This window comes from Varanus komodoensis, unplaced genomic scaffold, assembly GCF_004798865.1.
Source record: "Varanus komodoensis strain SLA01 unplaced genomic scaffold, ASM479886v1 scaffold13_3, whole genome shotgun sequence".
Lineage (NCBI taxonomy): Eukaryota > Metazoa > Chordata > Lepidosauria > Squamata > Varanidae > Varanus > Varanus komodoensis.
In genome coordinates, this window is record NW_025335409.1 from 11144774 (window position 1) to 11169261 (window position 24488).

The following is a 24488-nucleotide window of genomic DNA, read 5'->3' on the forward strand; positions in this document are numbered from 1 at the left end:
TTAAAACATGCCATTTCATTTCCTTTCCTCATTTATCTCTGAAGCAGCTCTCTGCATGGCAAAGGCAGGCTTTTAAGAGAGTGTTTTGTTTGTTGCTTTGCTGAAAGCAGAGTGAGTCACCCCCAGGCTTCATTGCTCCAGTGGATTTTATTCCTTGAAGGTGCCACTGTTTACTCTGTAGAGACCATTCTAGCTCTTCTAATTTTTTTTATTTTGTAGAGAAAGAGGCTGGCAATACATTGGCCTGTCTGGCAAAGCTACAAGTTGTTTGGGTCAAGATGCTGCCTCCGTTTTCAGCATGTCAACAGTCATCTGCTTATTGCATATTAGGGGGAGAAAGGTCTTTCTGCAGGTTAATCTAGGTCTATGTTAATGCTGCCAACTGACTAGAAAAGTCAATGTTGCCTGCTCTTGTGTCTTTAATTGTAATTTGCTCCATGGAAATCAGGAGGTGACTTTTTCACATCTTGTAGCTAAGCTGCAAGATTTGTAAAAAAAAGAAAGTACACTCAGAACACAATCTGTGCAACTTTAGACAGAAAAGGGCCTACAGATCCCTGCATGCCCCAGCAAGTTGTACCCCCCCCCCTTTTGGGAGGGGGTCTAAACTTGCATTGGATTGCACCTTTAGGGCTTCTCTACATGAGGAATTTCTTCTGCTGTTGGAGTTCCACCCATGGTAGTTTATGGGTTCTTTATATGACTATTGTCCTCCTGGGGTTCTCCCATACATTCTCAGCAGTTCTGCACCCTTCGTCTAGAATAAGAATAATGAGATATTAAAGGGATAGCACACTAGAACATGCTACTAATTGCTGTGTATTTTTGCTATTCCATTATATCACAGCACCACCTAGTGGCTGTGTAATGGAACATACAGAAAGTAATGTGGTGGAAACTCCCTGGAAAAAAATGGGCAAAGCAGCCAATCTTCACCCTTCAATCCGGAAGCAGAAGCCTCGGTAAAGTGGTAGGTTAAAACAGGTCCAGAGCCTGAGACAGACAAGCCATTAACAGTTCATTAGTGGTTAGACTGGGACTCGGGAGATCCAGGTAGTCCCCCTTCAGCCAAGACGCTCACTGGGTGAGTTAGGGCAAGGCACTGATTCTTGGAATCCCCACCCTCCCAGAGTTGTTCTGAGGATAACATCAAGAGGAGGAAAACTCTGTAAGCCACCTTGAGTTGCTTGCAAGAGAAAGAAGAGCAGGATATAAGTGTAATAAAGAAAGAAAGAAAGAAAGAAAGAAAGAAAGAAAGAAAGAAAGAAAGAAAGACAGACGATTTAGGAGCTGCTTTAAAAGTTGGCAGTCCCACATGTATTTCCCAGTCCTGCACTGATGTTTGCATGAGCTGTTTTACAGCGTTCCTCCCCAAGCTCTTGACTGAGATTATGTACACGATTCCCAAGTTCATTCTGAATAGCAAGAGCAAAGAATTTCATGGTGCAATGTCAAGACATGCCACTCTAGTAGAGGTACTCATTTCCTCACAATGGCTACGACAAGGCTTGCATCAGCATGCAAGAAAATCGGCCCCTTTCTGGCTAGCATCAATCGGCCTGCAAGTTTTCATCCAGCTCAGATTTTAACCAAAGCTAAAGACCATCGCGGATCCTTTCAGCCTCGTGCTACCGCCCAATCCACTCACTTAACTTTCCTGGGACTCTGATGAAGGCCTGCCAGGCACCAACTGCCTGGTGTATGAGAAGATGCAAAATCAGTAGTTCAGGAACCAAAAGCATTGGAACATTTTGCAGACTCCCCAGGGAAATGCCAAAGCAGCGTGCCAGAACCAAGGGGCCTGAGAAGTGAGAATGCTCTCTCTTCCACCCTTCATTCCCAGCTCCTGTACATGGTGATGTGAACCACCTGCCAAAGCTCTGGCAGGGAAACAGGTGGCTTCTTACGAAACACACCAAATGCCCACTGAGAAGCCTAGGAGCTAGAGAAACAATAACCAAATGCCACAAATAACGGGATAAAGCTTCCAACACAGTGCACGGACGATCTATCTTTTCCAGAGCTGCAGTTGCCACAGCCTATCACCAAGGCCCAGTGGTGATATATTCTCTTTAGCAGGTCTCACAGGCTGCTGCATTAGAAATAGCAGAACCACTTGCTACAATTTTCGTACAACGGGGCATTTTGCCATAGTGTGGACAACTGTGAGAAGTTCACCCAAGGGCCTTGCTGGGGCTGCTGTCCAGGTGCTGTGCATGAGCAAGTTCAAGGCTTCAGCTCTTCCTTGAGTGGTTCTTTGCCTTCAAACTGGGCTCAGGCCAGATGGATCTTGTAAAAAAGGACCTGTGGCAGACCTAAGTAAAACTGCCAAGCAAGGGGTAGCTCTCGGAGGCCATTGTGAAAAGATAATAAGGCTTGGTCCTCTAATCCTGGAACTAGTTCCTCCCTCCTTCCCAAAGCTGAAGATCATATTGGTTGGTTTAGCAGAAGACCTGTGTGCATGCAGGCTTTCCTTCAGTCCTCCAGGACGTGTTCAGTGAATGGCTGCAGCAAGGATAAAAGAAGGCTATGTATGTAAGCTGCCTCGGCTTCCTTGCAAGAGGAGAAGAAGTGGAGGATATATGTCAAAATAAAACAAACAAACAAGATTTTAAAAGACATAAAGGAAAAGCATATTCTTAGAGAGCAACTTTTAATTGATGTATCATGAAGTCATTGCTAAAATGTAACAGTGGTACATTTTTGTAAGCACCCTTTTTACTCCATTAATTAACACCAAAAATGTGTTCTTGCCCTATTTTGAAAACATCTTTGCTCTGAGGCAATAGCATTTATATGGGCTATTTTTGGGTCGAGTCCATCATGGCTAGATTTCATTTTAAATCTTTCTCCCTCTGCGTTCCATTTAATTAAGGCATCTTATGATTCAGTTTGTTTTGAATTCCATGATAGATCTTTATAAGGACATGCCAGAAGGTCTTCAGACAAAATACACTAATTATAAATGGTTCAACCCAATTACAGAGGATTGTCAGTGTTCTTGCTATGAACAGACAGGGTGCATTAAAGAGGCTTGTAACAGACAAATGTTTGGTTATAGTTCTTAGCCTGAATGAGAACCAATTAGTGGTTTCAAAAAGCAGAAAAAGTCAGAAAAATATTTTCATAGAACATAAGGGAGACACACACACACTTGAATGCTCCAAGAATATTTTGTAAGCTGCCTTGGTTTCTTTGCAAGAGGAAAAAGGGCAGGATATAAATGTAGTAGAAGCAGCAGCAGTAGCAGCAGCACAATTAGAATAAATGAATACTTTAGTAGTGGGTTTACTTGTCTCTTATGCATTTGTGGGCTGAGTAGACATTACTTTTAAAATGTCCAGTGTGTCTGTTTTTACTCTAGAGTAGACCCACAAGGCTCTCTCAGGATCTTATAAGGCTCCAAGCTAAGGTCCCAATTTTAATTGGGCTTCCTGTGCTGACTTTATATATAGATAGATATTGCTTTATTTATATATATATATATATATATATATATATATATATATATATATGTATATGTATATTTGCTGGGTAGAAGTCCTGCCAAGAGGGTAGACAGGAGTAGAGGACATGAAAATGGAATGATATAAAATACAATAAATGAAAGCCATGATATTAGGAGAAGAGCAGAGTAAAATACTATGTTTTCAGGACCTTCTTTAAAGCCTGCAGTGCTGAAGCTTGATAGACTCCTGAGGACAACTTCCAGAGCTATGGGGCCACTGTGGAAAAGGCCACCTTAGGCATGGTCAACTATTTGATTGCTTTCACAGGAGGGTATATGAGAAGGGTCCTGCTTGCTGATGTTAATGTACAGTCAGGTTCATATGGGTGAAGGTTTGATTCTCACTCCCACAAATGCTACTACTGAATTTTGCCTGAAGTAATATTTGGAAATGAATTTATCATTCTTGCACCTACTTTTCATTTTTTGGAGCCCTTCATTCCTTCTTAGCCCTTCCAAGTTTAAGCCCACCCCCCTGCCCCATGATGGAGCTATCCATGTGGCATCACCAGTGATAACTTAAAATATTAAGATCAGGATTTCCAAAGAAGCAAGGTGGGGTTTTTATGAATAAGGAAGGATTTTGTCTGTTGTTTTTATGCACTATGAGTTTTATACAAGCCCACATTACTCTTTTCTTAATCCTCACTGTGATTTATGAGGATGCTCTTTGGCCAGCTGAGCATTTATTTGGTTATGCAGGCTAATTGCTTCTGGGGCAGAGCCCTAGGATGACAGGGAAAGGTCACAGCCCAGAGGCAGAGCAGAATCTTTGTATGCAAAAAAGCTTGAGCTTCACTCCCAGGCCTCCCCAGGTAGGGTGAGGAAGGAACCCTCCCTGATTCCTTGGCATGATGCAGCAAGTCCATGTCTACCACTAGCTAGACTGACTTTCCTCTGGGAGATGCCTTTGAGCACATTTCTTTTTCCACTCTGCAACCAACTGCTCACCCTGCCTTCTAACCTTCCCCTGGGAGCACTCAAATGGCCAACGTGAAAGAGATAGAACTACAATGAGATCCAGGGCTGGAGGAGTTCCGTCATCAGAAACCCTGTTCCTCTGACATACCCATGGATCTGGTTACCAGGATACAGTACGTCCAGTCCCAATTTAAGATGCAAGCTTTTTCAAGCAAATCTTTAGGGCAATTTTATTGTATACCCAGATGCAACATTGTGGATCCACATCATCCACATGGCTTCTTCGTGTACTACCAGGATCAGTTGAGAAGCTTGACCACCTATTGGTATGAATCTGGCTTCAGGAGGAACTCAGAGTGAGCTAAAGCATCTTACCATGTGCTGTCACAACTGCCATGTGACCAGTGATGTGTGAGCCTTGAATGACATGGCAGAGTAGAATAAAGCAGTTGAGGGTGGAAGAAAGACTGGGAGCAGAGTTAGAAAGGCAGTTGTATGAGGGAAAGGACATTAATAGTAAGTCTCACACACAAGCACACACACACACTGAATATATATAAAAAGATTAGATAAAATTTAGTAAGGTTGAAAAGTGAGAGAAAGTCAAGTTTTATCAGCTAAGGCTGAGGTAAAAGATATTTAGATTGTGAGGAGAGCTAGGGAGGAATGAACCCAAGACAACAAAGGCAGCGGTCAAAAATGAACTGGACAAAATGGAGGGAGCCCTGCCTTTGGGGAGGAAGGCAGGGCTCCCGCCAGAACAGCTAGCTGGGGAATTTCTCTCTTTCTACCCGACAACAGGCTCCACACAGGCACAGAGCCCATATGTGTGATGCATAGAGACCACGAAGAAGAAGGGGGCTTGACTGCCCTGTGTTCTCCTACCTGCTGTCACTTGAAAGCAGGCAGACGCCTCTCCAGCTTAAAACATCAGCAAAGCAAATTGGCTGTACAAAGGTACATTTGCATGTTTTATAGAAGGAGCACAATATCTGCTTGGATGCATTTATGTACAGATCATCACTGGAGTGTAATCAATTGGCTGCAGAATTCCAGCCACGTATGTCCCACATCTCTTGCTTTGCTGGAAATAGATTTTCGATCATGTCCACTGTTCCTGGAATGAGATACTTGGTTTTGCAAAGCAAACTCATTGCCTAAAAGAAGATTCAGAGCTGCTCAAAATACTTCCTTTTGGGAAAGAGGATTTTTTCTCATAGAAACATGGTCAAAATGATATCTTAAGGAATTGCTTTTATTTAGCTCTGGGTGCAGAATTTCTTTCAACTCGAAGGCTGAATTTCAGAGAACCTCCTTAAGCTGAATTCCAGTAGGGTACAGACAAAAACTTGGCCGGGGGGGAAGCACCAGAAATATCATTTTAGCTAAATTTTTTGTAAACTGCCCAGAGAGAAGACTATAAGCCTTAGGAGAAGCATTTCTATCTTTAAAATAGGGAAAAATCTTCACAACACCCAGGAAACCACCAAATGATTGGTTGTTGGTTGTAAATGAGATTGTCTACCAGAAGAACCCCAGGTTTGGACCTCAGGAGGACCAGATTGGGCCCCTGCACTTGAGATTCTGTCCTCTTGATTTAGAGTCTACAGAAGCCACCCCTAACTTACTTCAGTCCTATGGTTTTTTACACCATCTATGGATGTTCTTAAACAAAATTACAATGAAGAGATACAACTCCAGCATGCTATCCTTGAGGTACTTCCTTGGATCAAAATGTTTCTGAAATCACTGGAACCTCTGAGAAAATATGCTTGGGATCAGGATGTAATAGACATGAGCTCCAGACTCCGTCAGCTGTTCACCCTACAGCTCACTGAGTGTAGTGGCTCCACACTTTGCAAGACAATTGTGTTTTTCCACAGGTATGATGTTTTCTTTAATAATCACACCAACACCTTGACAATAGGTCTGAATCCTCAAATACCTCTGTGCTACATGTGTCCAGAAGTCACAGTCCAATAGAGGCTCCAGCCAAGGAAGCTTCTATTGACTCAAAGTCAACATGATTCCAGATTAGAATGAGTGTGTAAACCAACTTTCCCCGACTGTGTTCTCTCCAGGTGCTTTAGACATTAGCTCCCAACCCAACCATTATGGCCAGTGATGAGGACAGTTGGGAGCTGCAGTCTGAAACATACAGAGGCCACACAGCTGGTGAAGGCTGATGATAGCAATAGGTCCCTCTGGTTGATGGACTTCACCAATGCATGAAGAAGTAATATAGTAAAGAGGTGTCTGGAAAGCAGAAATCTGGAATGTTTTGTTCATGTAGAAAGCACAGTCATGAAACAACTTTGCTGCTTGAAATGGATCATACATTACAGCAGTGGTGTGAGAACTGTGTTCTCCTAGGTCCATCCTATGCGGATGTCATAGTGCTGAAAGGGTCAACACCATGTGAGGAGGCCTAAACGTGTGTTTTTCCCATTCAGCCATCACTCAGCCAGAATGGGGATGGTGATTGATTATCATGAGGGTTGAATCTGCAGCACTCACAGCCTCACAGCAGCACCGCGGAATGCAACATTGGCTAAGATATGCCCATATTACCCCTGTGATAGTCAAAGGGCATTTCAATCACGCCAAGTTTTAGAATGAAAGAAGTTGAACCAATTGCAAACCCATGGTTAGAACATGCCACTCCTCAATACATCCCTTACATGTAAGACCCTTCATTTATTTTCCTCCTTGTAATGTTTGGAGATCGGGCTAAAAATTGACTGCCCTCACGCAATCTTGAATGCTAACCACTAGAAAAAGAGAGGTGCTGGACTTGCAATTACCAGGCATGTGCACAAAATATTGAACCGATGGGTGGAGCAAAGGGCATGTTGTAGAGGTTAGTGGGTTTTTTCCCATTGTTGATCCTACTTATCCATCCCAATTCCAAAGGATGAAGATGCCAAATATTCCATCTCATCAGAATTTGGAGCAAGCCAAGTTGAATAGATTGAGGTTAATGTCATCTCCAGTCCATAAAGTGGCTGAACTTTATGAACTTTCAAGGTGGTAGGACAAGTTAGACAAGTTACAGTACATCAAGCCCAGTCAAGTGAATCAGCTCAAAATCAGCTCAAGGTAGATCAAGGTAGGACAAGTCAGGTCAAGGTAAGGGACCCTGGTGTAGCCACTTCAGGTGCTGCTGAGCAGCAATCAGAATCCTGCTCCTAGCACACACTGGGCTAGCTGAACTATTAGAAGATGTTGTCTCAACAAACAACTGGAATCCTCTGAAGCCTTATGATGTCTGCCAGGTCCTTTCCTTCAAGTGACTTTCTTGTACCTGGAAGTCCCACCATGGCTAATTCTACAATCTGTTGCTCCTCTGCAGAGGAGGAGAGCAGGAGACACTTCAGTGGAATCATCACCACAGTCTGAGAATGATGGAAAAGCCACATCCTCAGGACAGGTGGATATAGAACGTGTCACTGAGGACCCCTCTCTGAAGATCAATTAACCTCTTCAAGACAAGTCCATGGGCACCATCCCATCCTTTCATGAGCCCGTATGGTTCAAATTATACATCTCACCAGGACAGATTCAAGTGAAGCCAGGAATACATGAGGATTTGAAGGTCTAGTGTGAGGAATTCTGGCACTTCTCCCATCTAAGAAAAGAAGCAAGTATCAAATTCAGACATGAAAATATGCCTGTCCTGGGGGCACTTCTTCCCAGACATTGAGGCATAGAAATGATGATGTCCATAAAGTGAACTCATGAATATAGAATGGAAAATCAAATGTATCATTGCCTCGGGATAGAAATGAAGGTGGTGGCAAGGAATCAAATTACATTAAAATACAAGAACAATTGTTGGTCTAGCCACAGAGAAAGTAGCTGTAAATGGCTTGCAGTACTGACATTTGTTTAGAAAGGAATTCTTTTTTTGTATAGCTGTGTGTTTCTATTACCTTTTCAGTTTTGGAAAGAGAGATTTTTTTTTAAAAAAAGATGGCTGTTGTTTCTTCCTCTTGCTGCATTAAATACACTAGAACATTTGGGTTCAATTACTCAAGAATCACTTGCCAAGACATTTTGCTGCCTGCAGTAAAGCATCAAATGGCCCGTGTCGTGAGATAGAGTACCCAAGGCTGGTCAAACCCCTTTGTCTACATGCATCTCTCTCTGTCCCTAGCAGTAAAATTACCTAAGAACACACCAGTTACTTGTCCAGGAGTGAAGGCCATTGAGCACAGAGGGAATTACTTCTGAGTAGATCTGCACCGGGTGAGCCGTAGGTTGCACTTACATTGGAATAAGACCTATTGAATTGGTGGGATTTACTCCCGAGAAGGCACGCATCAGCCTTCCCATGGCACTTGCAATCAGCTGTCCAAGGCTTCTGCCTCACCCTACCTGATGCAGGTAGGTACGCAGGTGTTCTTTTCCTCCTTGGTTATTTTAGAGCTTCTGTACAGGAAGCATTTAACCTGGCACCTTACCCAGCCTGCTGCTTCAGCTTTCCTTGCAGGAGGAGGAACACCGTTTTACATGAGGTTCCCCGCACCCTGGGAGGTTCTTTGCTCCTTTTTACATGTTTTTGGGTATTGCTTTACTATGGTGTAGAGTGGAGTTTAGACTTTGCAGAAGGCTTCGCAGGGAATCATACATCATCCAGGAAAATATCATGACATCCTTGCTATTTAAAAATATTTGAAATTGGATGGAAAATCTGGGACAGATTTTTGGGGGGAAGAGGAGGATGTTGTGAGCCGCCCCGATGCTTCAGCGAATGGGGCAGCATAGAAATGTTTTAACGAAATAAATAAATAATACTTGCAAACTTCCACGAGTGGGGAATCATGAGCACACCACAAATTCCTTGGCAGAGGACCTCTTGGGCATCCCTGACCCGGCACAGCAGGTTTGAAAGCTTTTCCTCCCCCCACTCCACTCATCCCATGGTCCTTCTGTTTTGTACAGTGCTTTCACCCTTATACAACTGGATGGGAAGCAGCCAGGGGATTTGTCTGCTGTTGTAAAGCAGGGAGGCAGAGAGAGGTTTAACACCCAAACCTGCTTCGTGTTATGCAGTGAATGATGCTAGTCCCTTTACCTGTGATGCATCCTTGAAGGATTTTCAAACAAGTATGCAAAGAAAAAGAAAAACATTTTTCCCAGTTTCACTAAAAAAGAAAGGATACTAACTGCCTTCTTCATACTAGGGCAATTTGGAAGATACATATTTGGAGAGCCAGTGCAGTGTAGTGGTTAAGTACACAGGTCTGAGGCTCAGGAAGTCGGGTTCTAGTCCGTGCTCAGCCATGAAGTCAACTGGGGGACTGGGGCCATTCACAGACTACCAACCTTCCTTACTGGGTTGTAATTGTGTGGCTAAGACTGAGAGGAGGAAGAGAATGATGTAAACCACTCTCAGTTCTTAAAAAAAAAATAAAATAAAAATCATGTATGTGAGTGTGTATGGAGAGAGAGAGTGCATGTATGTGTATATTCCTACCCAATCTGAAGGATGTATAGTGGGCTATAAAAGCAATGTAATGGTGATAATAATATATGACCATGTTGCAAGCCAGCTGCATACACTTTAAAATGAGATTTTGAGAAAGCAATGGGAGGTGCTGGGCCATGTGACTGTATATGTCCCAGTCCAAGAACCCCTATTGTTTTGACAGCATTTTTCCCAAGAAAAGAGGGGGTGTGCTTTTGCACTTTCCCAAGTCTTGGGCAAAGGTGCAAAATGAGCACCACAGTAAGGACTGCCACTGTGAAAAGAGTCGAGTATCTTACCATGTGCTGTGTGTACATTACAGCATCCCCTTTTCATGAGCAAAGATCACTCGCACTTTCGGCTTTCTCTTTAGCTCATGCTTTGACCTTCGCTCAGATAAACCAAAGCAGTGATGATCAAACTTAGTTTAGCTGTTTTTGGGGATAGGGGAAGGGGGCAAACAGCTGCGGTGAACCAAAACCACTTCCCAGTCATGGCAGGGAGAGGGATGGCGCTGCTACAGTATTCCCTGGGCTGCTCATAGAAAGAATAAAGGGCCAGGGGAGGACCAACAACCCGTGGTGTATCCAATCCTTTGTCAAGTGCACATGGACTGTTTGCACAACAACCGACTGGGAATGTGCAAGGGATCCATTGCGTGCAGAAAAGCCATCTGATTCCCTGGTTTTAACTTCCTGGACTCCAGTCCACATGACAGCATCCTGGCATCCAAGTGCCCAGCATTCGCCAGGAATCAAGCCCCATGTGCTGCGCAAGCAACGCCGTTGTTCCACAGCTGCGAGCAGCAGTGAGCAAGGAGGAAGGTTGCCACCAGGAAAGGTGGCAGGCGCACACCTACTCCATGCACCTGTTGTGAGCTAGGCATCCCCTCCCAAATGAGATGGGCACTTCAGCAATCATTGGAAGAGCCTTTATTCCATACAGAAATCAGTGTATTCACAAGCCTCAAAACATGCACACCAGGTGAAATGTTGACCCCTCACTCTGCCCCCCTGCACCCAAAGCTTTGCTTATGAACCCTTCAGGGCCCGTCTCGGAGGGGGATGCGCTATGGAAGCGGGCACGCCAACGTTCTTCCCATTGAGCCCCTGATTGGTCTAGCCAGCAGGTGTGTCGACAGGCCCTTGCGTCCACGTCTCCTGGGATGTCAGTTTCTCCTCCCGAAAACCCCTCTCCAGGCTGTTCTCTGCTGGCTTCTTTCCCACAATTAGGAGTCGGAGGGGGCTCAGTGGTTCTCCTTGAAGTGCTTTGATCCAGAGCTGGCTCGGGCTGGTTCGCTGGGAGGGTTTGGGCCACTGGGGCCTCGCTAGTCTCAACAACTCCAATATCAGAGTGAGAACTCTGAGCCACGGCTGGTTCAGCCATCCACTCCCCCTCCTCCAGGTCTGAGCCGCCATTCCCACCAGAGCCCTCCATCTCTCACGTGCGCCTGGGAATTCCATCTGAGCACACACACATGCCAGCACCCCATTTCTGCGCGTGCCCCCACCGGAAGCAGTGAGTAGGGCAGAAGGGTGGTTGCTGGGTCAGTGTGCCTGCTCGCAGCTGCCCCCTTTTGCATCTTGCAGCCATTCCTGATGGGGAAGGTTGCCTGTGAACAAAAGCATAGGATAGAATCCTGACCAACCAGATGCACTTCACGAATATGGAAATGCCCAGATTTGGAGATCTGACATGCATTTACCCCATCGAGGCACCTTTTAAGGAGTAGCAGAAAGTGTGGTCCTCATCACTGTGCGTACAAATGTGCATCTGTCGTCCATGACTGCAGCCTTTCCTTTTAATAACGCTAATTTAATGCCACTGAAAAGATTCCTGGGAATCCTCTACTAGGCCTGTCTTGTGGCAAAGAGGCAAAGTGTTTCCTCCACTCAAATATTTATCTATGGTGTGTAAACAGCGGGGCAGCGAGAGTTATTCATAGCAGAGCTTCTGAGAGCAATGTTCAATTTAGAATTAAATGACCTATTTCCTAAAGAAACCATACCCTCAGCTAAGATGTTTTATACTTGCAAGCACTTAGGATAGAAATCCCAGACCATATAAATATTTCAGAACTGTGTCAGCCAAAGGTGAAGGCTGCTCTAAAGCGATTTGGTGGAATTAGAGGTACTTTAATCATCCCAGTAAAGTTTATCATTGCCATTTCAAAGTACGGGGCTTTGTTAAATCTCATCAATAGAAAAGGCTCACAATGTCTCACAAAGCAACGTTGATAAGGCTGTATAATATCCACAGGGGTGGTTTTCTTGACCATTTTTGTAATAGCAAAGCAGTGCCTAGAGGTAAAAAAGGAAAAAAAAGACAAGAAGTACTGAAAAGCCTAGATGCTGATGCATATTTATGCTGATACAGTTTGAACAAAATTCTGATACTGGGTTTTTAAAAAAAAAAATTAAAGCAAAGCATTTACTTCGATTATGTTTGCTGTTGAATATTGTAGCTTGTAATGGCAACCAAGGTGATGTTTACCTGGCTCAGAGGACAAACTGGTCCAGCTGGGCTGCACTGCAAATGGAATGGCATTCTGTACCAAAGTTCCCATAACTGCCAGGTGGGATGCACACACTGCCACGGCATCAGAAAGGCTGGGAAAGGCATTTCCCGGGGTCCCTGAGGCTATCATGTGAACATTCATTGCCTGGGAAACAAGAAGTCTCAAGGCTGCTGATGCAGCCTGCAAAGTGCCAAGGGAGAAATGATGGGCCCCCCTGCATGACCTTGCCGCCCCCTCAGGCAAAAATGAGAGGAGAGGATGACGGGCTCAGGGGTCTGCAAGCTGGGGAAGAACAGGGAGCAGGAGGGGAAAGGTGTTTGGCCCCTGCCATGCTCTCACTGTCATCAGGACGACAACAAGGTCCAAATGTTATGAAAAGAACATTATTTTTATAATAAAATACATTATTTAAGTTATTCTTTCATATGGGTGGGAGGAGAAAAGAACTGGTTTGATTTGCCAAGCCCAGATCCAAATTCAGATGACGAGGAGAAGCTCATCCATTACTATTCACAGGGCAGGCATTTTTTGATTTCTTTTAATGGGCAATATATTTGCTGAAGAAAATCTCACTCTTCTCAAGAAGCCATGCATACTGCAAAGGATTCTGGGGCATCACTAGAGAGCTTGCTTAGCTCAAGCCAAAGTAAGAAGTCTTTGGGGGAGCTGGTTTTCCATTACAGCTTAGCTTCTGAAGACTCCAGAATACTCTGGAGCACCGTGATAAAGCCACTGACCTATAAAGCTGAAGTTTGGCCCCTGGTTTGATTTACTGACAGTAATTAGTGATATTCCCTAAGAAGTTTTTGAGAACAGCTCAAGTTATTGATTACATGAACCTGTAGGAGTGAGCTATAGGGAACGCCGACGGACTTTTCACAGTCATGCTTTAATGGATTCAAGCGGATGAAAGTAGTGCAGTTAAAAAGCTTTTGCTTTGGTTAGGATTGTTTCCCTTTCTTTTTAATACAGTGGGTTGCTTTATGTTCTTTGTAACAGGGATTCTTTTTAAATGTAGATGTAGATTCAGTCCATGACTTGTGCTTTATGGTTTTTATGTAAGAAAATATTGAACTTGTATATTTTGCTATTTCTAGGCAGCCCTAAAGGAGATGTTTCTCTGAAATGTAGAGCATGTAATAAATAGGCAGATTTTTTTGTGTGTTCTCTTTAGTTTTTCTTTACAACTCTTTGCATGTAGCTGAGGCTGTAAGAGAGATTGGAACCACTGCAATGAGGGACCATGTTAAAAAAAAAATCACTGGGCTCACTTTGAGGCATCAGATTGCTGGAAATTATGACAGTCTCTGATTTTTCAGTGACCATTCACTGTTTTGTTATACTGAGCTGAGCCCAAATCTGTCCCCTTCCAGAGGTAAGGAGGAGAAGATTTAGTGGGGTGAAACATGTGCAAAAGTCTTTGACAAGTTCAGGGTTTGAGTCTTATCCCCTCAGTTTCCCGTGCCTTCTTTGTACTACTACAGTGACTTTGGTCTTTTAAAATGACTTCACTTTTTCCATTAAGTGACATTTGAAGATTAATATTTTTGCAGGCATTTCATAATACTCCAAGGCTTTTTAGAATCTCTTTAAAATAGTTGCAATAGAAAAACTAAAACTATTCTTATTTCATAGAAAAGAGAGAGATTGTGTATAGAGAGAGAGAAAGAGAGAGAATGAGAAGTACACCCAATTGTAACTTTGCTTATTTGTTTTATTTGAAATTGAGGTCCAGTCTAAACATAATTTTGGAACTTGAGCCAAGTTACAAATTAAGGGCACAAAAGTGCAAATGCAAAGTGTATGGACCACTTTTTTGGGCTGTGGACACCTTGGGCAATTCGAGAAGCTGTGCTCAAGTGTCTTGACTGTCATGTCAAAGTAGCCAAAAGAGCGGCAATAAGGTGGAAGTGGGGGTGGAACATGAATATACCAAACTCCTCCTCTAAACTCGCCATTTTATGCATCCACAGAACCTATTTCCCAACAGTCCTAGCTTCTGGGACGTTTTTAAAAAATGCAGGTGGGGCAGAGCACCCTGATGAGTGCCAAGCAAGGTATCTGGGAGGTCTGAGATACTCAGGTGTACTATGCTGTTTACTGCAGTAACGACTGAGTTTGTGATCTCTTTCGTGTCTCCTTCCCCTCTCACCTCACCTCCTTCGCCTCACTGCTCTTTGCCTTTTGGCTCTGTAGAATCAGCCAGGATTTCTTCTTAGGAAGAAATTTCCTAAAGACACAAACCACTAGGCTTGAACAGAGCTAGTGAGTTGGGGGAATAAATTTCAAAAAGTTTGAGCCATGGAAGCATTTACCCAGAGTTGCTATGTTATGAGGTATGTGCATCTTGTAAGAGCAGTGTGAGGTCGGGGCATTTTCAGGAGAGCATTTCTGGTTAGGAATGGGGTATTTTATATGGCCCTTCCCTGCTTTCCTCCCACAACCAGGGTCCAAGCACAGAAAAAGGTGAATAAGCAGGAGGTGTGACAGAGGTGTATTAAAGTACATATAGTTGGGATACGAAGTAGATTTCCCTCTAGCATTGTGAAAGAGGAAGCAAAGCATCCTACAGTCACAATGCGAAGTCCATCCCATGAAGCTGAGTGGTGGGAGATTCAGGACTGATAAAAACAGGTACCAATTCTGTACTGAAGATATGGAAATAAATGTCAGAAGATGCTGTGATGGCTGCCAATTTGAATGGTTTTTAAGCGAGATAAGTCAGATTCACAGAGAACAAATCAATGAAACCTAGTAGTCATGATGACTATGCATTACCGTCAGCATCAAAGGCAGTGTGCCTCTCAGTACCAGTTGCTGGGAAACAAGAACAAGAGGGTGTTTTGCACTTCTGCCTTGCTTGTGAGCTTCCCACAGGTACCTGGTTGGCAGCTGTGGGAACAGAATGCTGGACTAGCAGGCTTTGGGACTCATTCAGTAGGACTCCTATCTTTTAACTTATCCCGATTTTCATTTACCCATCTGCAAAGCAACAAATACACAGCTTTGACGCATGATGCTTTGCAGAAGAAGCCATCTTCATGGTGGAAAACGTGTAGTCCTCCAGATATTTGGTCTATAACTTCCCTTAGCCCTAGCCCAAGTAACCAGTGATGAAGGATGATGGGAGGATGTAGTCCAAAACAGGTGGATGACCACAAGTTGCTCAGTCCTGCCCCAGGAGCAACATCATAAAATATAAAATTCAGGGTGGGACTTCACTGGAATTCCTGATGCCCCTTGCAAGACCTGGCTTCAAAGTCTCCAGCTATATTTGAAGCTCCTTTCATAGCACAGGTCTAGTTCAAAAAGATTCCTCCTCCCCAGTGCATTGTTTGCTCTAACTTTGGCAGCTTCGGCTGAGGAAATGACACCCTCCTCAATCACTATTTCTCTATATCACCATGAAGAATAAGGGCCAGAGGGAGCCCTGTGACTGATTGCCTAATATTTTTGTGGTGGTGCTTTGATTTTGCTTTGTTTGCTAAAATCCAGCATGTCCTGGGGTCTGCTCCCAAATGCCATATATTCAAAGAGGTGGAAAGAGTTGATTAGGTTTATTTGAGAGAACTCATTTTCTTCCATTTTAACTGATTTAGAGTGAAATTATTGCATTTTTAGATAGGACAATGACCTACAACAGGCTGGGAATGCTTGGAGTTTAGAGGTTTTTTTCTGTCTAAACCATACATAGGATTGGATCGTTAGAGAAGAACTTCCTGTGATGTCTGTATGGGTTAATTTGCTCAGCCATTGTTTCTCATCGGATATACACGAAGAGAAATCTTTACATAAAAATGCCATTCATTGCATACTGGACAAACTCTACTGACCAGACTGATTCTGTTGACATAAGAATGCTAAAATTAACTGCGGATAACAGAAGAACATTTGGGGGATAATAGTTCCTCTGGCCTGTTTTTCAAAAAGCTCCTCGAGTTTCAGGGCAACTGCTGTGAAATTGTTTGGCTACACAGAATATCATATGAAAAAGAAATAAACATGGTGTGTGTCTAAGTATGTCTTGACTTTCCAAAAGGCTATTTTGAGACTTCTTAAGTGACTGCACTCGAGCCAAGAACGAACACAATACAAGATAAGAGCACAAAAATAAGGCATCCAAACCAAGAGCATAATAAAGAATGACGCATGGAATCGGCACCGTGGCAGATGGTTAAAGTGTGTCATGTTTTAAGACAGAATGGCACAGGAGACTGAGACTAGAGTAGAACTTAACACACTTTGAGAGATGATTATTCATTTTTAGTCACTCTAATAACTGAAGTTCTCAGAATGATATGCATAGATACTATTATCATTTTAATTAGGAATATACCATTTGAGTCAGAAAAAACATTCAGAACAACCCTATATATGAGAAATGAACATGTAGGCGTTGTTTTCAAAAAATACCCCTGAAACCTTTTCATTTTGCACCACTGCTCTTCCTTAGCATACTTTTTTTTCTCTTTTTGCTATATGACCTAGCCAATCTGAGTAATCATGTATAGAATTGGACTGTATGGATCAGGAAGTTAGACTAAACCTTGATTTAACCCCAAGCCAGTTTCCCCACTCCCCCAGTGAACCAAATATTAACTTTGACAGCTATTTTGATGCCACTGTAATTTGGGTATATAATTAACACCACCGCTACAAAGACAGGCATGCAGGTCATGGGAGTTCAAGCTGGAGTTCAGCCAGAGTGACCAAATGACCAGGTCTAGCCTGTTTGAATGAGATAAAAATGAATGACAAAGAATGAATGCTGGAATTCTTGCAGAGAAAAGGTCAGGCATAATCTGAAGTGTTTCCCCTTAAAGAGATTAGGGAAAGGCCCTGCAAGATGTATTATTGCTGTCCTGAGTGCACACAGTAAGAGTCTTGGGCTGCTAGCAGCCAGCAAACACAACGAATTCACCTTTTTACCCATAGAAAACAGACATGGGCACGTAGCACACAGCAAGTAAAGAACATCATCAAGAGCAAAGAGGCCTGCTGAGCAATGGTGGGAACATTCTCATCCCCACAGAATCAAGTCCGCAGAGAAAGGGTGCAGGAATCGGGGATGTAGAAAACAGGATGAGCAACTCTGGAGGCAGAGCTGGCAAGCCAGCCTGGAGTGTGGACGTCTTGCACCCCTTCCAGCCCATGCAAAAGGGGTTCTTGTCCAGAGTCTAATGTCCAGGACAATTGACAGACAGGCAAGGGACTTAGACTCTCTCTGTTAGCATATCTCTTTCTATAAGGCTGTTAGGCAGGAGGATCTTTATCTCTTTAGAGAAATAGGGTGAGACTGGGATGCGATAGGGATATTTGCTGCCTAGAAAATATTAGATCAGTGCAGGAGGGAGGGGTTTGCAGGGGCTGCTAGCCTTGCTGGCCACATGCTTCCTCCTTCACCGCACACACCAGTTGCTGAGGAGCTTGGGAAGGAGCAGGTCTTGCACCGTCCTGCTTAAGGGGTCCTGTGGGCAGGGGGTTTGCCACTGGGTGTAGGCATGCTGGACTAGATGGGCCTTTGGTCTGATCCAGCATGGCTTTTCTTACAAGCTAAGAGAGTTAAAAAAAAAAAAAAAAACCCGCTCTGAATAAGCTTCTCTTGGCTTTCTACATGCCGTACATGTGCATGCGTGTGCATGAAGGCAGGGCTAGGGCACATTCTCCTCTGGCAGCAAAAGATCCAAAACCTGTTGAGGGAATCGGCAGGCAGACACCTCCTTAGGGGGCACTGCAGCTCCCTAAGATTACCTGGTGTAATACCATTTCTGATCTGAATCCGCCCCTTCATCCCACCAAAAAACCCCCACTGGTTTAAAGTAAGTATGTCAATAATACAGAGCTCAAGAGAACCTTTAAGAGATAGGAACAGGGGGGACTTTTAGACATCCAACCCTGCAAATGGGCCTGCCATTTCATATTCAGTGTTTAAGCTACAGTCTGTTCTAAAAACCAGAAGGTTCATTCTCTAAAGCACCGAGAATCCACTTGGTCTAGCTGAATATAAGCCAAGTTCCAGACAAGGTTTGGATGTACATTTTGAATTCAGGTTTTAGGGCTTCTGGGGCAAATGTGAGGTCTAGATTTTGTCCACACATGCTGAGGTTAATTTGATTAGAGACCATTTCCTTATGCCTTGAGGAAATTATACCGATGGGAATAAAGCTGGGAGCTCTGTGCCTCCTACTGCTATTTGGCAGGAAAAACTGGAGCAGGGTGGCAACATTCCATGGAGTGTTAGTTAAGTAAACACAAGGCTTGAAATGGCCTCTACTGCCTGCGGTCACACAGACATTTGGCAAGAAGAGTTCCCCCATCAGGGGATTGCTATGATGGGAAGCGTCATATCTGCTGAGCACATCAGCAGTCGGCCGTAAAAAGCCATGGAAACAAGCTTTCATCTCCTGTGTAATGGTCATGGGCATCTTAAGGGAACAGCTGCATCTTTGTGCAAGAGGGATCTGATATATACCTGCAGTCTTGGGTCGTACGTTTACAGACATTATGGTGATGTCTTTTGGAAAGGTGACTTCTGAGTAGGCTCTGTCCTAGTAGGCTCTCTCTATTGTTGTGTCCAAGACCTTTACTCCAAGTTTGAAGTCAAATCTGAAGGCTTCACTTTCAAGTCCAGAGTGAGTCTCGACTCATCGCAAGAAATTTTTCAAGTCAAGTCTCTTCTCCAGTCTCAAAAGCCAACTTTAACAGAAAAAAGGGAGGTAGGGTGTGTGTGTGTGTGGGGGGGAGATTGGAAACCCCCCCATGCCAAAAAGAATTGAAGCCTTGCCTTCCCCCACCATAACCCCCTCCTCCTGGTCCTGCCCCTCCCTCCCTCCCTCCCTCTCACCGCCTCCCTCATGCCAAAAAGAAGAGCTGAAGACTTTCCCTCTTCCTGCCACACTTCCTCTGCTGTGATCAGGCCCACCCTCCAGCCCGTTCCAGATGTCCTCTGCCGAGATCGCCCCAGGATATCCTGAAGCCCTTGGGTGCAGGCAGTGAGCACCAGAGTGACTCGGTTGGAAAAACAGCCAAAATCTTGGGCCGACTCATTCGCTTTTTGCTCCCAAGTCAAGTCACTGATGATGCCGCTTGAGTTGGATTTGGGAGCGAGTTGCTCGGCCCAATTCCCCAGCACTGCACCCATAGCCATTCTCTGGGATTTATGCAATGCTTGGACTTCAGCCAAACCTTGACATTTGTATACTTATTCAACACAGTGGGATACAACAAGGAAGGGAAAGGCACCAGGAAATAGAGGCTCAGCTTCAAGAGAGTGGGAATGTCACACTGTGGTGTCTGTCTAAGCAACTAAGTTATAGCCCAATTATATGGCAGCGCTTCATGCCACTTTCGGCAATATATGACTCAAGGGAGTGGATAACAACGCAAGTGACACATAGGAAGACATTTACAGGAACAGAGCCACATGTGGGGAGGCATCTTCTGGGCTTTGTCAATGTCACCAGCTTCACTGAATGCAGGATAATAGAATTCCCATCCAACAATTGAGAGATAAGGGGTTGGCAGCCTTTGAATCAGGATATTTCCTGCCACTTTGGAATCTCCATTTCACAAGGAGAGATTAGCTTAATTTGACTCCTGTGAGGGGCATCCCGAGATTCTACAAAAGCTGTGAACAGATGGTTTGTCTGGAGCAACAGAAGCAGCTTCCCTTTAATTGCTAGCACAGCATTAGTACTGATCTGTTATTGGGAGTGTGAGATAGGTATGAATTCAATGAGCAGGCAACTTGCTACATCATGAAAGCAGCTCCTAATTGCAACCACTCTCAGTAATCCTATTATCCTATATTTATGGTCTGGTGGGAGTTCTCATGTGGTGATGGAGCAGGTACACCCTCCCCTTTCACTCTGGCTTATTTGGTTTTTTATTTATTTAGATTTTTAAATCTTGCTCATTAAGCCAGGGCTCTCCAAACAGCTATACAAGAAAACCCTAATCAAATAATACAATAATAATAAATTCAAAAGAGTAATAGCAATCAATTTAAAAACCATAACATCAATTATAAGAGCATCTATATGAATAACACAGTACAATCAACATAAATGATAAATGAAAAATCAAAACGATAAATACCAACAATAAACAGCAACCCGAATGTACCACTATCAATATGACAAAAGCCATTATAAAAGCAAATGCTCATCAACAATTAACCAGAGGCTGCAACATATGTAGAATTGGCACCAGCCAGCCGTCCCTGGAGAGCCGATTCCATAAGGGGAAGGCCCTTCCAGTTGTGGCCACTTTCTTGTTCCTTGTAAAGGTGGCTCTTGCAGAAGAACCTCCGCAGAGGTTCTTACGGTCCAGGAGGAGACGTTCCTTTAGATATCAGAACTGGCCCTTCCATTTTTTATGAGTAAGAAACACATTAGGCATCCAAGTGATCAGGCCTCCAGGTTGAAGTGCTGACATGATCTGTGCCCTTTAATCTTAGTGACAGCATCACCCGGGTTGTCCAACAGGTTATCATCCCCCTCCATGTGTGATTTCTGGCTGAAAATGTGTGTTTGTGAGAGACACTAGCCAAGAGGAAACATGGGTAGGTTGGTCTGTCCTTCTTTTGTTTTAAAGCAAAACATAGTATCCAATGCTAGTCCTTCAGAGTCATACCATTAAACCGAAGGGGACAAGGTTAGCCACAAATGACTTAAGTCCCATTCATTTCATTGGGTCGATTCTAAGAAGGAATAACATTGTATCCTCCTCAAAAAGTTTTCACAGCTTCTCCTCCCTCCCCAGGAAATCGTGGCCATACGTACACCCCAAGGCAGTACTTTCAACTTGAATATAAAAAGGGACATATTAGGCAAAAACACATTCTCAGGAGACCCATGGGTCAATTTCAGTTCTACTGGAAAATATTTCTATATACATGGAATCCAACTCAAAGGTGCTCAGAAATAAAGAACTCAGGAATTTCTGCATATTCATCCCCAGTAGCGAGAAGACTCACATCCCTTTTGCTTTAAAATAAAAAGGGATACTGTTGTGAATACACACGGTTGTATAAAATCTTTTCTTTCCTAAGTATTAGAGTTCCTTCCCCCTTGGAAGGCAGTGCTTCCCAATGAAGTCTGCACAATTTTGCCCTATGGTGTGCTACCAGTAGCCTTGCTAGACAATGAGAAGGACCTTCTTCACAGCCTATTTTTTCATCACATCTCCAAACAGATACACATTTGTATAAGGAGTCAAAGTGAGTTCAGCAGGGAAAGAGATCAACACAGACCGAATGGGTGGAAAGAGTAGTTTTCCTTCATTCTTCAGCCCATCTGACAGAAGTTCGAGAGGCTACAGGTGAATCATTCAGCCAAGTCATCTACACTCAGATGTTGCGGTGATTGCCTGGATCCCAGCTATAATCAAAAGCTTGCAAAGCCCAGCAAGCCGCTCACAGTGTTTTGGTGACGTTCAGCAGTGGGAGCCAATGCATGAATATCCTCCAGCAGCAACTGTATCCAGAAAAATGTGAATGGCCTTACAGGATTTCATCTGCCCTCTTTGCTCATTCTGTACAAAAAGGCTGCACTTAGAACTGCAAGCAGCTTGAAAGGTATTCATAAAACTTCATCACTGGTGCTGATGACCCGGACTCTATAGCAACTGCACATACAGTGCATATTGTTGTATGTGCAATAGTTAATTTTGATATGCAGGCACGCATCTTGAAAGTCACCATAGCCACCTGCTGTCATTTTTTTTTTTAAAAGATGCAGGCAGTGTGTTGGTCCCTATCAAAAAGCCATTTCCAGGAGTTTATCTTAACTGGAGCTTGTCTTTTACAACATGAATGGGCTTTAATTTTCCACTGAAGACTAGGTCCCTGCAGCAGAAAGCTAATACAGGGGGGAAAGCATTTCCTCCTTGCCGCTGTGAGATTTGCAACTAAGTACAGAGGGAACAAGGAAATTAGAGGGGGGTGGCAGATGACATCAGCCCTCCTGCTAAGAAAAAAGCCAAAGAAACTTGCTAGCAGTATGATCTTGCAAGCCCAGGTTCCATTACATCCCTGTGTATGTGTGTAAGATTCTTCCATATAATCAGGTGATGACTGTTCCCATCACAGTGCCTCATTCCTGAGGGAGCCTTCAGGCAAGTGGGGTGCATATGGTTCCACCAGCTAGCAAGTGCAAAACTGTTCCTGAGGAAGAGCAGATAGTTCAGATCCCTCCATTATCTGCCCTGGGGAAAGTATTTGGGAATCTGTCACTCAGAAATGCCCCCTGTGCATGCATCAAGTCCCTGCAGTGGGAAACTTCACTAGATATGCCACCCAAAACAAAACACTTCTGGCATGCTCACTGGCCCTGCTGCTACAGCCGCAAGTGCAGCATTAATGGGAAAGAGCTGTGCAGGTAGGTGCTTTCCTATGCTTGGGAACTCTGAGCCAAGTGGGGTTCCTCCTATGCCCAAATTCTACTCCTTGGTGACTGCCACCATGGCTATTCAGCTGAAGCCATTGCCCTAACAAGCAGTGGAGTCACTGGGCTCCCACACAGGATCACCCAAGAAAAGTGAGTGCAAGGTAGGGCGTGTTGGAATTGTAGGATTTTTGCTCTTTAAACATGCATAGGATTGCAGCCTTAACTTGGCATGTGTGGGCTGCAGATACTCTCATGCATCAAGTCCCTGTGGGCAACACACATTTCTACACGTTTCCTTGGAAGCAAGCTTCACAATATTCAGTGAGCTTTACTCTCCAGTAAGTGAGTGTAAGATAACAATGTTGCTTTCCTAGGAATGGTAAGAAAATTTGGTTGAATGCATCCAACCCAGCCAATACATGTCAAATACTAAGCTGAAGTTCTGCAAATACTTCACCATAGTCGGTGCACAGAAACTCCCAAGAGAGATGAAACCTTAAAGCAAACTTCTTTCTTTCTGTTCTTGATCACAGACTTGGGGGTTGATTTTTTATTGTGCCTTGATTCAAAGTTGGGACTCCAGCATCCTGGTACAGCTCCCCCTTAACTAAAGCAGGAATGACTCTGCTTCTCATGCCCATTCTTTTCCATTTTAAAACAAACAAGAACACAGAGAATTGTTTCTTTACGAAATTGTAAGAGAAACTGTAAGGGGAAAATCATCTTTGGCGCTGGGAACGACAGAATCATTTATCTGCAGAGTAAACACAGCCAAGAGCATAATTACATTGTAAGAATCCTGCTGAGTAAAGACTTTTAATTCATAGCTTGACTGTGTGGAGCAATTGTGCATTGATGAAGCCACTTCAGAATCCTGAAATGAAACACATCACAAAACCCCAGGTAGCATATACAGTATGTGTATGTTTGCATGTGTTCAGTTTTAAAATGTTAAGCATGAATTATGTTAAATGCTAAACAAGCAGTGACGTCTTCTCCTGTGGTACCTTCCATGATCTCATCTGGTATTCCAAAGAATGTTCCGTGGTTGCTGGTACTCTGTACCAGCTTTTAAACATGACATAGGCCATCCAGGAAAGAGCACTAGAGACCTGTTCTGAGCAACACTGCCCTATATCTAATAGTTTTCGAAGCATCAGGCTTTAATGCTGCTTCCTTTTAGGGGTTCTTTGACTGAGCTCACAAGCACTGACTAGCAGTTGAGGCTGATGGTTTCCAATGGCAGTGGACAGTGTACCCAAGACATCACCATGGACAGCTCCTGAAAAGTTCAAACTGGAAGCTGGAGTGAATCTGCTACCCCGCAAACATCGAAGGCTTCATCCACTGGCCAGCCTTCCCAGCCTGGTGCCTCTGGCAGTTCGTATCCTTCCTAGCCCACACCAGCTGAAAGTGATGGGAACTGCAGTCCAACTCATCCAGAGGGCACCAGGTTGGGAAAGACCACTTTAGGAGAGCAGTCAGCTCCAGCAAAGGAATAAGCAAACCAGTAGAACAGAGAGGTAAAACTTAATGTACATGATTAGCAAATGGCTCAGAGTATAGAGTCAAGCTAGAATTGGAGGCTTTATGGGCCCCAGTAAAACCATATTAACAATCACTGCTGAGCTAGTGACTGCAGTGTTGGCCATTGGTCAGTTATATACATGTCGCCCACTCATT

At 43.9% G+C, this 24488-nt stretch overlaps 1 protein-coding gene across 9 annotated transcripts in view; it reads left to right on the forward strand.

Annotated features, from left to right (window-relative positions):
• LOC123019945 (guanine nucleotide-binding protein G(t) subunit alpha-3) overlaps positions 1 to 24488 on the forward strand; it is a 141408-nt gene that overhangs the window by 97571 nt on the left and 19349 nt on the right. Inside the window, exon 8 of one of the 9 annotated variants that reach the window (XM_044423173.1) lies at positions 21613 to 21627. The exons of 5 other annotated variants lie outside the window; for them this stretch is intronic. Coding sequence is in view for 2 of the 4 variants with exons in the window: in XM_044423153.1 (XP_044279088.1) it covers positions 220 to 362 (143 nt within the window). In the remaining 2 variants the exon portion in view is untranslated. Of the gene's footprint in view, positions 1 to 219; positions 3425 to 21612; positions 21657 to 24488 lie in introns of those variants that run through there. 3 more of the 9 variants (XM_044423170.1, XM_044423153.1, XM_044423157.1) reach the window with 3 other exon arrangements.